General features: G+C 46.2%; 1 protein-coding gene and 1 long non-coding RNA gene across 4 annotated transcripts in view; one reads left to right on the forward strand and one right to left on the reverse strand.

Moving 5' to 3' along the window:
- SH2D3C (SH2 domain containing 3C) overlaps positions 1–7,079 on the forward strand; it is a 78,564-nt gene extending 71,485 nt beyond the window's left edge. The window contains exons 8-12 of one of the 3 annotated variants that reach the window (XM_081847490.1): positions 681–796; positions 1,168–1,339; positions 2,592–2,703; positions 4,470–4,676; positions 5,679–7,079. In XM_081847490.1, coding sequence (XP_081703616.1) covers positions 681–796; positions 1,168–1,339; positions 2,592–2,703; positions 4,470–4,676; positions 5,679–5,854 — 783 coding nt within the window. In that variant the 3' untranslated portion in view covers positions 5,855–7,079. The remainder of the gene's footprint in view (positions 1–680; positions 797–1,167; positions 1,340–2,591; positions 2,704–4,469; positions 4,677–5,678) is intronic. The other 2 variants (XM_081847491.1, XM_081847492.1) reach the window with 2 other exon arrangements.
- A 5,008-nt stretch (positions 7,080–12,087) lies between these two features.
- LOC309333893 lies at positions 12,088–14,536 on the reverse strand. The gene is made up of 2 exons (XR_014152763.1): positions 14,442–14,536; positions 12,088–12,475 (listed from the first exon to the last, which is right to left on the reverse strand). It is a non-coding gene; the product is annotated as an uncharacterized lncRNA (long non-coding RNA).
- Positions 14,537–14,692: the final 156 nt, after the last annotated feature.

Raw genomic sequence — 14,692 nt, forward strand, 5'->3', positions numbered from 1 at the left:
GTGTTTATTCACTTGCTTGGGAAGCAGACCTACCAAAATTGTCCCAGGAGTAAGGCTGTCCTTGGCTGGTCCGGAACAGACGCTTATCTGTTCTTCCCAGGCTGAAGCTGACAGCCTGTCACAAGAGAATTTTGCTGAGCCCGTCCCCAGATGTTTTGCACAGCAGCTGAAGCTGCCAGAGTGAGGGAACCTGCAGGAGGACAGCCTTTCTCCATCTTGCCTTCCTCCTGCTCAGAGACACCCCTTGCTCCAGAGGACACAGACCCAGCTCTGTGACCTGTTTAATTAATGCCTGTTACACAGGCACGAAGGACTCTGGGAAAGGGAAAAACCAGCACTGTCCAAGCCATTCTGTATGCTCAACACAGCTAGTGCGAGGAATTTTGAAGGGGAGGGTCAAGGCTCTGCGTTAGGCCCACTGCTGCTGCTTTTTTACAAAATTATTTTTAGTTCGTGCAGAAATGCAGAAAAGTGGGATATAAAGCTGAAATAGCATCAGTTAAGAACAATGATTTGTGGCTGCAGAGATTCTAACAAACAACAATTGTTTCTTCAGTGACTTTTTAAGTAACTAAAAATATCATCATCATCATCATTATCATCATCAGTCCTTTGCATTGTGAAGATTCCCTTCTGCATCCAAGGATGGAAATCAAACCACTTTCCCCTCTTTGTCGCAGGTTGCTAGGATACTGGGCGTTACCAAGGAGATGCAGAGGCTCATGGGAGTGAGCTCAGGGATGGAGCTACTCACCCTGCCCCACGGACATCAACTTCGGCTTGATTTGTTGGAAAGGTAGAGTTTGAGGGGCAGGCAAACAAAAGAGATGCTTTGGGCTGGGTGGGCAGGTCCCTCGTTGCTAAGCACAGTCCTGCAATGTCTGTCTCTCCTGCAGAGATAAGGGCTGCTGCCTTTTAGGCAGCACTGTGGAGATTCAAGGGCAAGAAATGTGAAACTAGGTGCAAAGTTTAGCATTCTGGCACTCTGAGCTTTTGCTTTTAAAAAAAATCTAGCCCTTAAGGCCCTTAAGAAACCTATTGCCCAAAGGTTCTGAATACCCAAGTTGCTGGCTGGGGAGTAGAAATCTGGAAACACTTCTTCTACACCCCTTTCTTTGTTTCCAGCTGGCTTCCTCACTTTCTTCCTTCCCTCTTCTCCTTCCTTAGGTTCCATACCATGACCATAATGATTGCTGTAGATATTCTGGGCTGCACAGGAAGCATGGAAGAGAGGGCCTCCCTTCTTCACAAGACCATCCAGCTGGCTGCTGAGCTGAAGAGTACCATGGGCAACATGTTCAGTTTTGCTGCTGTGATGGATGCCCTTGAAATGACCCAGGTACTTGTGTGAGCACAAGCAAGTGGCCTTTTTTTTGGCCACTGCCCTACCCCTACCCACAGCTTGCATTTTTGCTGATCTCTGGAATCCCCTGCAGACCATCAGCAAATTGGGCTACCAGCATCCTTGTAGAAGGAATTTGGGCTTTGGATACTACCAGAAGCTCCATTAAACAGGTGTGCAAGACACCCTCACTGGCTTTTTGAGTGCTTCCATAGTCAGGCCTGAAGAACTGAAGCAGGACAGATGTGCAGTTTTGGCTCAGCATGAGCCCCAGGCAGAAATTGCAGTGGATGTACAGTGGTGCCTCACAAGACGAAAAGAATCCGTTCCGTGAGGCTCTTCATATAGCGGTTTTTTCGTCTTGCGAAGCAAGCCCATTGACAGCTTAGCGGATTAGCGCTATTAGCGGTTTAGCGGCTTTTAGCGGATCAGCTGATAAGCGGCTTAGGGCTTAGGAAAAGGAGGGGGAAAGGGAAAAAACCCCGCAGGAACTCGCAAGACATTTTCGTCTTGCGAAGCAAGCCCATAGGGAAATTCGTTTTGCGAAGCGCCTCCAAAACGGAAAACCCTTTCGTCTAGCGGGTTTTCCGTCTTGCGAGGCGTTTGTCTTGCGGGGCACCACTGTACAAAGAAATAAAGAAAGTGGAGTTTCCAGGCTGTTACGCTTATTTGCGTTTCCAGATGATATCCAAAGCCCCTTTGAGAAGAAGAAGAAGAAGAAGAGTTTGGATTTGATATCCCGCCTTTCACTCCCTTTAAGGAATCTCAAAGCGGCTAACATTCTCCTTTCCCTTCCTCCCCCACAACAAACACTCTGTGAGGTGAGTGGGGCTGAGAGACTTCAGAGAAGTGTGACTGGCCCAGGGTCACCCAGCAGCTGCATGTGGAGGAGCGGAGACGCGAACCCAGTTCCCCAGATAACGAGACTACCGCTCTTAACCACTACACCATACTGGCTCAAAAAAAGAAACCATGAGAAACCATGAGAAGGACCCCAAGGGAACAAGAGAGACACCCCAAATCACCATAAATCACCCCAGCAAACCTCTCAGTACGCCAGGCCAGGTTTTATCCAGTATCCCTTCCAGGCATAGGTTGCTCACCTGCAGCCCCCACAATGTGTTTTGTGCTATTATGTTGTGAGCTGCCCCATGATCTTTGGGTGAAAGGAGGTATACAAATTTAATAAATAAATAGCTCTGCTTCAGTGCCCCTCCCCTTATGTTTCCCTTTCCCCCTTGGCTTTCAGATCTCACGTCTGGAGCAGACCTGGATGGTTCTACGCCAGCGTCACACGGAGGGAGCTATTCTCTATGAGAAAAAGCTGAAGCCTTTCCTTAAAAGCCTGAACGAAGGCAAAGGTAAGCCTTGGAAGTAAGGTAGCCAAACACCATCTTGGTGAGCCTGCCCTCAGGTTTCACTCCCTTTTAGGTTACGCAGAGTCTGCTGTTCTGCTGCATCATCTAGTTTCACATGTTGTGTTTGTTACTTAACAGACATGGCCGGCTCTATGATGAGGCAAAGTGAGGCAGCTGTCTCAGGCAGCAGTTGCTAAGGGGCGGGGAGTGGACTGAGCTAGGAGTACAATGCAGCCTGCCCCTGGAAGGCACAGTCCTTTCAGCAGTACTGGAGTAAGGTTCAACTACCAGTCCAGTTGGCTTCTGTATATGCCTTGGAGTAGAGTGCCATCATGTCTTTTGCCTCAGATAGCAAAATGAAAGAAATGCTTAAGTTTTGAAACTAATAATAATAATAGCTTTATTGTCAATGTACAACCTGCATACAATGAAATTAACCAAGCCTCCCTCCCCGCCCCCCACAAACACTCAATCTCATTGCACTCTGTGTGCTTGTCACACAACACACCAGCCCTGAAAGTCAGTTGCACTATATTATTTTCCATTCAGCAGCCTAACAGCCCACGGATAGAAACTGTTTTTTAGCCTGTTGGTACAACTGATTATACTTATATATAATCCTGCCCAAGGGTAGAAGATTAAAGAGGTGTTGGCCGGGGTGTGAATCGTCCCTGAGAATTCTTCTCATTCTCCTAAGGCAATGATCCCTTGTGATGTCATCTAGCGGGCTCAGGGGACAGCCCATGTTATCATGTGCTGTGTTCACCACCCTCTGTAAAAACTTTCTTTCCGTGGCTGTCAAGCCAACGTACCACACTGTGATACAATATGAGAGGACACTTTCTATCGTGGACCGGTAAAAGGAGGTCATCAATTGTTGTTTAACATTGTTCTTTTGCAAGACCCTGCGGAAATGGAGTCTCTGTTGGGCCTTCTTAACCACCTGAGTTATATTGTTTTTCCAAGAGAGGTCTTCACTAGGCAAACTCCCAGGAATTTAAAGGAAGAGACTCTCTCCACACACCCCACACACCCGGTATACAACATGGCTAGTTCCCCTCTCTTCCTCCGAAAGTCCAACACCATCTCCTTTGTCTTGCTAGTATTTAGGTGCAAGTTATTCTCTAGGCACCATGTAGAAACTAGCCTTGTATATTTATCTGTCTAGTGTTGTTTGTGTGAGCATTAGCAAATATTTCATAGAATTGTAGAATTGGAAGGGACCCCAAGGATCACCTATTCCAACCACCTGCAACGAAGAAATCTCAGCTAAAGGATCCATGACAGATGGCCAGCCAACCTCTGCCTAAAAACCTCCAGTGAAGGTTTTGCTTTTAATTCTGTGCTGTGGTCCAGGGTGCATAGCAAAGAATTTGCATGCGAGAGACATAGAACCATGGGAAGCTGCTTTATGCCAGGCCCATGGTGTCCAGCATTATCTGCTCTGATGAGCAGCAGCTTTCTAGAATCTAGACCATCATCACTATCCTCCTCTAAACCACTTTTAAATTTTTCTTTAAGCATAGTGCCCAGAACTGGCCATAGTACTCCAGGTGAGGTCTGACTAATGCAGTACAATTTCTTTAATATTGCCAGGGAAGGGTTGGTGGGCATAGCCGGATTAGTATAGTGCAGACCAGGAACCTCAAACTTGTAAACAGAGTATTTCTGAAGGGCTCCAGCTAGTCAAAAGGAAATGATGCAGGGCAAGATATGCATTGACAGCTCATCTCCTCATATAAATAAATCCTTTTGTTTTCTTCTTCCAGAAGGCCCCCCATTGTCCAACACTACCTTCCCACACATAGTGCCCCTCATCACACTTCTGGAACGGGACGCAGCAGTTCCAGAAAACCCCGAGCCCTGGGAAAACTTGGACAATGGTGTGGAGGTAGTCATGGCCCACCTGGAAGCGGCACGAATGGTGGCTCATCATGGCGGACTGTACCACACCAACGCAGAGATGAAGCTGCAGGGTAAGGAAGGCCATGTGGAACAAAGCTCAGCTACGAGCATGTTGGGAAGACAGAGCAGTGTGTGCCCCGTGGCCTGTTCTGCACTCCCTAAACTAGCCTGTAGCCTTCAGGCATTATGATGCCAATGTTGAACTAAGATTGATCTGCCTGTCAACTTGGCTTCTGCATGCAGAGTGTAGCAGGGGACGGTGGCATCTTCTCCTTTGCCTTGAGTAGCAATATGTTTGGGGTCCTCCTGGATCACCACTGTCAGTGCTGGAGTTAGGGTGGTACAGGCGGTTTCACCCTACAGGTGTCAAAAGGGGGTGCAAAACAACAACAATCCCCATATTTATATGGGTACCAACCAGAAGTTGTTGTCAAAATAAGAAATATTTGTGGCCTCAGACCCTTAAGCATTCCCATGTGGTTTCTCTCTTTGAATTAGAAACAACAACAACAATAATAATAATAATAATAATAATAATAATAATTTATTATTTATACCCCGCCCATCTGGCTGGGTTCCCCCAGCCACTCTGGGCGGCTTCCAACAAAGTATTCAAATACAGTAGTCTGTTAAACATTAAAAGCTTCCCTAAACAGGGCTGCCTTCAGATGTCTTCTAAAAGTCTGGTAGTTGTTGTTCTCTTTGACATCTGGTGGGAGGGCGTTCCACAGGGCGGGTGCCACCACCGAGAAGGCCCTCTGCCTGGTTCCCTGTAACTTGGCTTCTCGCAGGGAGGGAACCGCCAGAAGGCCCTCGGAGCTGGACCTCAGTGTCCGGGTAGAACGATGGGGGTGGAGACGCTCCTTCAGGTATACTGGATTGAGGCTGTTTAGGGCTTTAAAGGTCAGCAGCAACACTTTGAATTGTGCTCGGAAACGTACTGGGAGCCAATGCAGGTCTGTCAAGACCGGTGTTATGTGGTCTCCACGGCTGCTCCCATAGAATCATAGGCTTTGTCTATCAAGGCATTATCCAACAGTTTCTCTACAAGCACACTTGTTCTTTCATTACAGGCTTCCAGCCTCAGCCAGAGCTGCTTGAGATCTTCAGCACAGAGTTCCAGCTGCGCCTCCTGTGGGGCAGCCGAGGGGCCGAGAGCAGCCAGAGTGAGCGCTATGAGAAGTTCAACAAGGTTCTAACAGCATTGTCCCACAAACTGGAACCGGCAGTGCGATCTAGTGAGCTGTAGCCCAACAATGTGAGCTCTGGGCACGAACAGCAAGGGAAGATCAGGGTGCAGAGAGCTGCTAGCACATTCCTCTCTACATCAGCCTTGGTAGGATGTTGCCATTGTGGGAAGTAAATCTCAGGCTGGGCATGGGGAAGCCCCGTGGTTGGTTTCTGCCCATAAAAACATCTTAAGAACAAAGTAGCCAAGCCAGAAGTTGGCTGTAGTAAAATGGGCCTTTTCCTGCATGAGTTACTGACAATCAGCATACGATCTGTACAGGGCTGGCTTCCTCCTTTTAAAGGTTGGCAGTGACATGGCTCCTCTCACCTACCACAGGCGCCTTTTCAAGCAGTGTATGAAGGATGCTTTGCTCAGATTGGTTTAATAGCCAGAGTAAATAGCATTTAAGGCCTATAGCGCGGTTCATGGTTGGTTCAAAAACTCATCAGTATGAGGTAGAACCTTGCATCAACTTGCACCTGGTCAAAACGGACCTTTACACCTCACAATTGCATTTGAGTCCAGAGCAGAAATCTGGTCCCCTTGCTACCTTGCTGTTGAAGTATAATCTAGAATGGCCAGTCTCTCATCAGCTCTTTGTTTTGTCCTCCATCAAAATTAATGAAGGCAAAAAGGCTCCTGGAATATCCAGTCAGTGCTGACTCCCTATTTTGAATGTTCACAGCTGTTCCTGGGTCCAGTAAGTTAAGCACGGGGTTTCTTCAAGGCCACAACTCCAGGTATTTATCAAATTAAGGGACTTAGGGGTTTTTAATTACACATAATGAGGAACACATGGCTGCTGCTGACCATCGTCCCGCCCACCACTCTCCAACATTTGGTAAAAGCAACTAGTGATATGTCATTACATTCAGCATTCCTCATAATGTGTAGACAGACCCTCACATATGCCTCTCTCCCCTGAAGCTTATAATATGCCCGAGTCCCCATTTCCACCTTTTAACATCTTAAAATTTTGTTTTATTTGGCTTTGCTTCAGGGTTTGTTTGTTTCGGGGCCTTTTTCTGCTTGTAAATAAAAAGATCCACGTTGGGAGTGTGAGTGTATGTGTGTATTTGTACTCAAAAGGGACATCTTGTAAATAATTACTTGCCTCTTTATATTTTTTTTCTTGTAAATTAATGTACATATACCATGGAGTGTCTTCTCTTGATTTTTGCATACAATAAACTTTTATGCTTTTTTTCTTCAAGAAATGTTCTTTCGTAGATTTTTTTCAAATTATTTTATTTCTTTATTGTTTTTAAATTGCACTTCTGTACTCAAGTGCCCATAAGCGACTTACACAGTAAAATATTTAAAAGACATTTTAAAAATAACAGCAACACAGAAATGAGTATTTCTCATCTGGCAATGTATTTAATTTGAACAAGTCCAACTCATCCTGCTTAAAAGATGAGTACAGTGGTACCTCAGGTTAAGTACTTAATTTGTTCCGGAGGTCCGTTCTTAACCTGAAACTATTCTTACCCTGAAGCACCACTTTAGCTAATGGGGCCTCCTGCTGCCGCCGCGCCGCCGGAGCACGATTTCTGTTCTCATCCTGAAGCAAAGTTCTTAACCTGAAGCACTATTTCTGGGTTAGCGGAGTCTGTAACCAGAAGCGTATGTAACCTGAAGCGTATGTAACCCAAGGGAGCACTGTATAACTAAGTCCACTGACATATCTAACCACCCTCCCAATTAAAAACCATAAAGGCTGGAGGGAATAAGGTTAGAATTGCTCCCTGCTATTTGTACACGTGCATTTGATCTCAAACCCTTGGTGAATTAGGGACTTTCCCTTCATGTGAAGACAGGCTCTGGTGGACTGAGTGGATGAGACCAAAAGTGTGTCCAACGGTCAAGAAAGCGGTTTCTGCATGTGCTGTAGAGGGAAGTGAGGGGCAAATTGGACTCATCAGCCTGGGAAGGGAGCCCGTATGGGAGAGGGAGGAAAACTCTGATCCTAAGCCTCCCTTGTGGGATATCTTCGGGAGAAGAAATGCCTAAGGAGTAAACTCTACATAAATCTACAGTGAACTCTGTAAGATAGTTGGGTGGTGCCTTGTACGCCTCCCTCCCTCAACGGCTGCAGCCAAGCTGGTGCCAAACATTGCTCTGCTTTCCATTGGACCACATCAGCAAGGCCAAGGGGGTAGACTTGTCGTATCGACAGCCCACAGCCTCCATACATACTGCCCAGGCTTGCACCATAGGGAGGTTATTTTGGTGCTGCTAACAGCAGTTTGACCACCCCCAGAAGAGAGGGGTTTTTTAAACCTCAGCACTGCAGTTCAAATTATTGGCCAATTGATGGCAGTGTTCTCTTAGTCCCGTCCCCATCCCCCCCAGAGTTTTCAAACGCAGATTTTTGAGAATGATTTTTTATTATTATTTTTAGGATGGAAATTTAAAAGATTGTCCACCCTGATACAAATTTCATGCAGTGTAATAGGAGGCTTAAAATAGACATGAAGTAACAGAATGTATTGAGCTAAGATATGAAAACAGAAGAACAAAATAGCAATATTAGTTTTTGTACAAAATATTTTCCCAGAAGCATCTGTGATTTTGGAAGGTGACTTTAATGCCAGACTATACTGGCTGTTTGCCGTAATATATATTGATTGATTGATTGATTGATTGATTGATTGATGCCAGACTGGGCCCCAATGATTATGTGATTTAGAAACATTTTGGTGAATGTCTCATCTATAAATGGTAAACAGATTTGGTGATATTGAATGTGGGAGGGGGGAGCATTGAGGGAGATAAATATGGTGAATTCACATATACATCAGGCATGGGGGCATCAACAATCGACCACATAATGGTATCTCATAATCTATTAAATCTGGTGCCAAGTTTTAAGAAGGCTGTAAGTACTGAAAGTGATCACTTTCCTTTAATTGTAATCTTAAATCTTAAGGCGCAAGGTTTATATGCTGACTGTGAACCAGGGTTAAGATTGGAGGCTGATTTAAGATTTGCTTGTGTCAGTGGGATTGCTAAATTAGAGCAGGCCTCATTCCACCTGGTATACTTGGAAATCTGCCTCAGTGACGTAGCGTGGGTTGTCAGCACCCGGGGCAAGGCAAGTAATTTGCGCTCCCTAACCCGTGGATTTGCGCCCCCTAACCCGTGGATTTGCGCCCCCTAACCCTAACCCCCAGATGTTGCGCCCGGTGCGGCCGGCCCCCCCGCACCCTCCACGCTACGCCACTGATCTGCCTCATTTTAAGAGACTCCCTGTAAGATCACCAGAATATGTTTTACATTCATATCAGAACCTAATTACATATCTGCAAAATTCTTATGTAATAACCACTAAACACCCCCACCCCCACATGTCTAAACCTTAGTTTGACAAAGGGTGTTTAGATATGAAGAAATCTCTTGTTGGGAAAGCTAGATATGTCATCTTTAGCTATGGAATGGTTGTCCCTAAAGAAGGAAAATGAAAATTAAATTAAGGAAAAAAGAAACAGGCGTTGAGATTGTTAACGGAGAAATCCGAGGGCTCCCTTGGACAAAAAACAAGGACACCAGCCAGGAATACCAGAGCAAAACAGCAGCCAGTAGGCTTGGTCTTTATTGAAGACTGTCGCAACAGGACTCCCACCTGCCACCAGGTGAAACAAAATGGAAGCCCATAACAAAAGAAGACCCCAACTTTTATTAGTTACTAATCCCCCAAACTACACCCCCTAGAACCACATCGCAACTACATCAGTGACACATCACAAAAAGGAGGGGTTGAGGGAGGAGTTGTGGAGGTAACCTGAGTATCTTGTCACCTGGCTGGTTCCTCCTTTCCCCCTCCCCATGAATCATTTCCAGAGGACAAAGGGGAGTTTGCAGTTTCCTGCCCCCAGAGGGAAGAGCTGATCATTGTCCTTTGTTCCAGTCCCTGTTGAATCCACTCCATATGCAAGTCCTTTGTGACCTTGATGGTCTTCTGTCTAGGACCATCAGGGTTGGCATAGCAACTGGGCAGGGCTCCTGTGTATGTGCTGGTATGCTCAAGAGATTATGGCTGAATTTATAACAGAAGCGTAGTGTGAGTGTGTCAGAGTTTGTACAAACTGAATGATTGTACAAACTGAATGATCTTTCCTGCGACAAGATTGAATTGATGAGAAGTTAATTGCTGCATCATAGACTCATGACTCAGCTACTTTCTGGAAAACAGATCCAGAGGTTGACAAAGTAGCACACATGGATTAGATTCCCATATCCCTGTGAAGTCTTGGGAATTACTTTATATCAAAAACATCAGAAACAAAAGCAATTATCGTAGCAACAGTAAAAATACAAAAATAGTACATATAAAATCAGTTAAAATTCTGGGAAATATATACTGGTATATATATTTAAATGTCTAAAACGTGTCTCTCTGGGCAACCCAGTCACGTGGCAGCTTATTAAGCCTACATTTTATTAAGCCTATTTGGAGAAGGACCTCTGGTGCCAGACTTAACAAACAGGTAGGCTTTTTTGAAAAAGAAACGGAAAAAAGCTAACGTTTTCAATGAATATATCCCCTCCACAGACACCTCTGTGATGAAGGCATTAAAATATCCTGTTCTTCTTCAATAAAAGAGAAAAGGGGAGACCAGATTGTATCAAAGGTATCTTTTTTGGAGATGCCTTTGATTAGTCGCCAATGGTATGTGAGGCGTTCCAATACAGCAGGCACGTCCAACTTCAAGTATCCTGTGATCTATGATCCAATATCAAAAACAGCAGTGATCTACCACCCAGGGATGGGTGCAGGGTGGGTGGGCGAGGGCTGGCTACTTCCCCCGAAGGGGCAAGGATGGGTGGCACGGATGGGTACAATTCCACTAAATAATTGGTCCATTGTGGTGGGAGGGCTGGGGGGCAACTTGACCAAGCAAAAATTAAAGCAATTTTGCCAGCAGGAATGGCCCCTTTATGACCTCAGTGAACTTGTTGTTTGGCCTGAATTCGGAATGATAGATCGCAGCATTATTTTGTAATTTTTGGAGTTCCTTAGAAACACTGGGAAAAGGGATGGAACATGACTATGGAGAATTGTTTCATGATTTGATGTTGAAACCTGCTTTGACGAAGCCTTGTAAGTTTGTCAGTCTTAGAAAAGGCTCCTTTGCATAAACCCTCTGCCCCCGCCCCCAGTACTTTCTGATCCTGAAGAATATGACCCTCCCCCTTATGTGTCTCACCCAATCCTGTCCCTGTTGATGGCACTCTTGTTCACCCTGACCTGGCGCCATCCCCAATTCAAGACGCACCCTCAGGCAAAACGTCCCCATATCAGACTCGCTCATTGGTTTGGTCTCAGCATCCTAAGGACCTGGGAGTGGGGGGAGGACAACCCAACATGGCTCCTTTGGGTGTCCCCTGGACAAGCTGAGGGAATGTAGTGCTGTAGGTGGAGAAACCAAGCCAGGGGACGGCAATGAGGCTGAAATCTTCCTGTTGGATTGTGGTATGGAGGATTTGAGCAGAGGCCTTGCTAATCTGGCTCACATCCACATGGGTGGGCACCCTCTCTCACCATTCCATCTGCAAAGGAGGAGCAGAGCTCACCTTGAGCACTGCCTCTAATGGATATTCTAACTTTTAAGCTTTAAGGCAAGGCAAGAGGCAGCAACAGCAGTTCCCACCTCTCCGCTGCAGACTGACACCAGGGCATCAGGGCACACTCGCTGCAAGAGGGGGCCTAACTTGTAGGCAGGCAGGCAGGTAAGTCTTAGAGACACTCATTCAGGGGCCTGCATCTCTACCTGGTGCTGGTGGTGCAACAACAGCAGCCTGGCCTTAGGAGTCTCATTCAGTAAAATTGCATAGGCTGTCCCCACCAAAGGCTGTCCCGCTGACCAGCCTCTCTCTGCCCAGACACCATAGCTAGCTTGTAGCTCACAATGCCTCCCTTAGCTACTCACTGAGGTCACAGAGCCTGTTCTGCTGACCAGCATCCACCTCTCTGCCTGGACACCAGAGCACAGCTAGGTCAGGGAGGCAGCCAGCCAGCCACAAGGTGAGAAAGGGGCTCCTTCTATAGAAGGGGAAGGCAGCCCAGTGTGTAGCCTCTCTTGCAGACCTTCTGATTTCTTCTTAGGATATGATACATTCTGCATTCTTGTACAATAGACATGGAGAGCAGTGCAGGTAACGTGAAGATGAGTAGCTGTTTGGAAGCTATCTTTTTTATCTCCAGTTTAGTTTTAGGTGTGATTTTAGGAGGGCCACAGAGTCATAAGTTACTTCTAACTTCTTCATATTTTTTTGGCATCCAGGATAACCTGACATTTCTTATCTTGCTGGGGATGACAATTTTATAATCCCAGCAGTACTCAGGGGATAAACACCTTGGTTTGTTTGTTGAGGAGGTAATATTTGCTCTGGTGGCTTTTGTCATGCCACACGGCCTCAAAGCTGTGTTCCTTGTCCTCCTTGATGCCTTTATAGCATTGGCAAGTGAGGTTCGGGACACACAGTGGGTGCCTCACAACACAGCCCCTCTCTCTTCCTGGGCCACGACCTTCAACAGGAAGGAGTGATGAAAAGACCACCTGTGCCCCAAGGCTCTTCAACTCTGTGCCCAGAGTCTCATAGTCCCGTGCTATATGTTAAAGGCTCTGTGTGGCACTATCATTTCATAGAATCATAGAATCATAGAGTTGGAAGAGACCACAAGGGCCATCGAGTCCAACCCCCTGCCAAGCAGGAAACACCATCAGAGCACTCCTGACATATGGTTGTCAAGCCTCTGCTTAAAGACCTCCAAAGAAGGAGACTCCACCACACTCCTTGGCAGCAAATTCCACTGTCGAACAGCTCTTACTGTCAGGAAGTTCTTCCTAATGTTTAGGTGGAATCTTTTTTCTTGTAGTTTGGAACCATTGCTCCGTGTCCGCTTCTCTGGAGCAGCAGAAAACAACCTTTCTCCCTCCTCTATGTGACATCCTTTTATATATTTGAACATGGCTATCATATCACCCCTTAACCTCCTCTTCTCCAGGCTAAACATGCCCAGCTCCCTTAGCCGTTCTTCATAAGGCATCGTTTCCAGGCCTTTGACCATTTTGGTTGCCCTCCTCTGGACACGTTCCAGTTTGTCAGTGTCCTTCTTGAACTGTGGTGCCCAGAACTGGACACAGTACTCCAGGTGAGGTCTGACCAGAGCAGAATACAGTGGCACTATTACTTCCCTTGATCTAGATGCAATACTCCTATTGATGCAGCCCAGAATTGCATTGGCTTTTTTAGCTGCCGCGTCACACTGTTGGCTCATTTTTCACATGTACTGCTCTCAAGCCAGGTGTCACCCATCTTGTATTTGTGCCTCTCATTTTTTTTGCCCAAGTGCAATACTTTACATTTCTCCCTATTAAAATTCATCTTGTTTGTTTTGGCCCAGTTCTCTAATCTGTCAAGGTCGTTTTGAAGTGTGATCCTGTCCTCTGGGGCGTTAGCCACCCCTCCCAGTTTGGTGTCATCTGCAAATTTGATCAGGATGCCCTTGAGTCCATCATCCAAGTCGTTGATAAAGATGTTGAATAAGACCGGACCCAAGACAGAACCCTGTGGCACCCCTCTAGTCACTCTTCTCCAGGACGAAGAGGAACCATTGATGAGCACCCTTTGGGTTCGGTCAGTCAGCCAGTTACAAATCCACTGAGTGGTAGCATAGTCAAGACCGCATTTTACCAGCTTCTTTACAAGAATATCATGGGGCACCTTGTCAAATGCCTTGCTGAAATCAAGGTAGGCTACATCCACTGCGTTCCCTTCATCTACCAGGCTTGTAATTCTGTCAAAAAACGAGATCAGGTTAGTCTGACATGACTTATTTTTCAGAAATCCATGCTGACTATTGGTGATCACAGTATTCCTTTCTAGGTGCTCACAAACTGTTTGCTTAATGATCTGCTCCAGAATCTTCCCTGGTATTGATGTCAGACTGACTGGGCGGTAATTATTTGGGTCCTCTCTTTTCCCCTTTTTGAAAATAGGGACAACATTTGCCCTCCTCCAGTCTGCCGGGACTTCGCCTGTTCTCCAGGAATTCTCAAAGATGACTGCCAGTGGTTCTGAGATCACATCTGCCAGTTCTTTTAATACTCTTGGATGCAGTTCATCTGGCCCTGGAGACTTGAATACATCTAAACTAGCCAAGTATTCTTGTACTATCTCCTTAGTTATTCTGGGCTATGTTTCCTCTGCTGAATCATTTGCTCCAAATTCTTCAGGTCGGGCATTGTTTTCTTTATCGGAGAAGACTGAGGCAAAGAAGGCATTGAGGAGTTCAGCCCTTTCTGTGTCCCCTGTTTGCAGTTCACCATCTTCTCCTCTGAGTGACCCCACTGTTTCTTTGTTCTTCCTTTTGCTACGAACATACCCATAAAAGCCTTTTTTGTTGCTTTTAACCTCTCTAGCAAGCCTGAGTTCATTCTGTGCTTTAGCTTTTCTGACTTTGTGTCTACACGTGCTGGCTATTTGTTTGAAATCCTCTTTGGTGGTTTCCCCCCTTTTCCATTTTTTGTACACATCCTTTTTTAATCTTAACTCAGTTAAAAGTTCTTTAGATAGCCACCCTGGCTTCTTTAGGCACCTTCCATTTGTACCCACATGAATCTGAAGGAAGCGGGAGTGGTCAGTGGGCTTGATAACACTTGGCAACTTCCACACCACATCATCAGTCTTTGCACCTGCAAGACAGCACACCTCCCGGGACATCCTGTTTCCTCTGCACACTGCTGCCTCTGTTCCCCTCAGTTGGGAGACACTATCACCACCACTCGTCTCCTCCTCCTCTGGGGAGGGCAGGAATCATTCTATGCGGTGTGCCTTCCCAAGCCTGCT

The sequence above is a fragment of the Podarcis erhardii genome, assembly GCF_964252035.2.
Source record: "Podarcis erhardii genome assembly, chromosome: Z".
In the NCBI taxonomy this organism is placed as follows: Eukaryota; Metazoa; Chordata; class Lepidosauria; order Squamata; family Lacertidae; genus Podarcis; species Podarcis erhardii.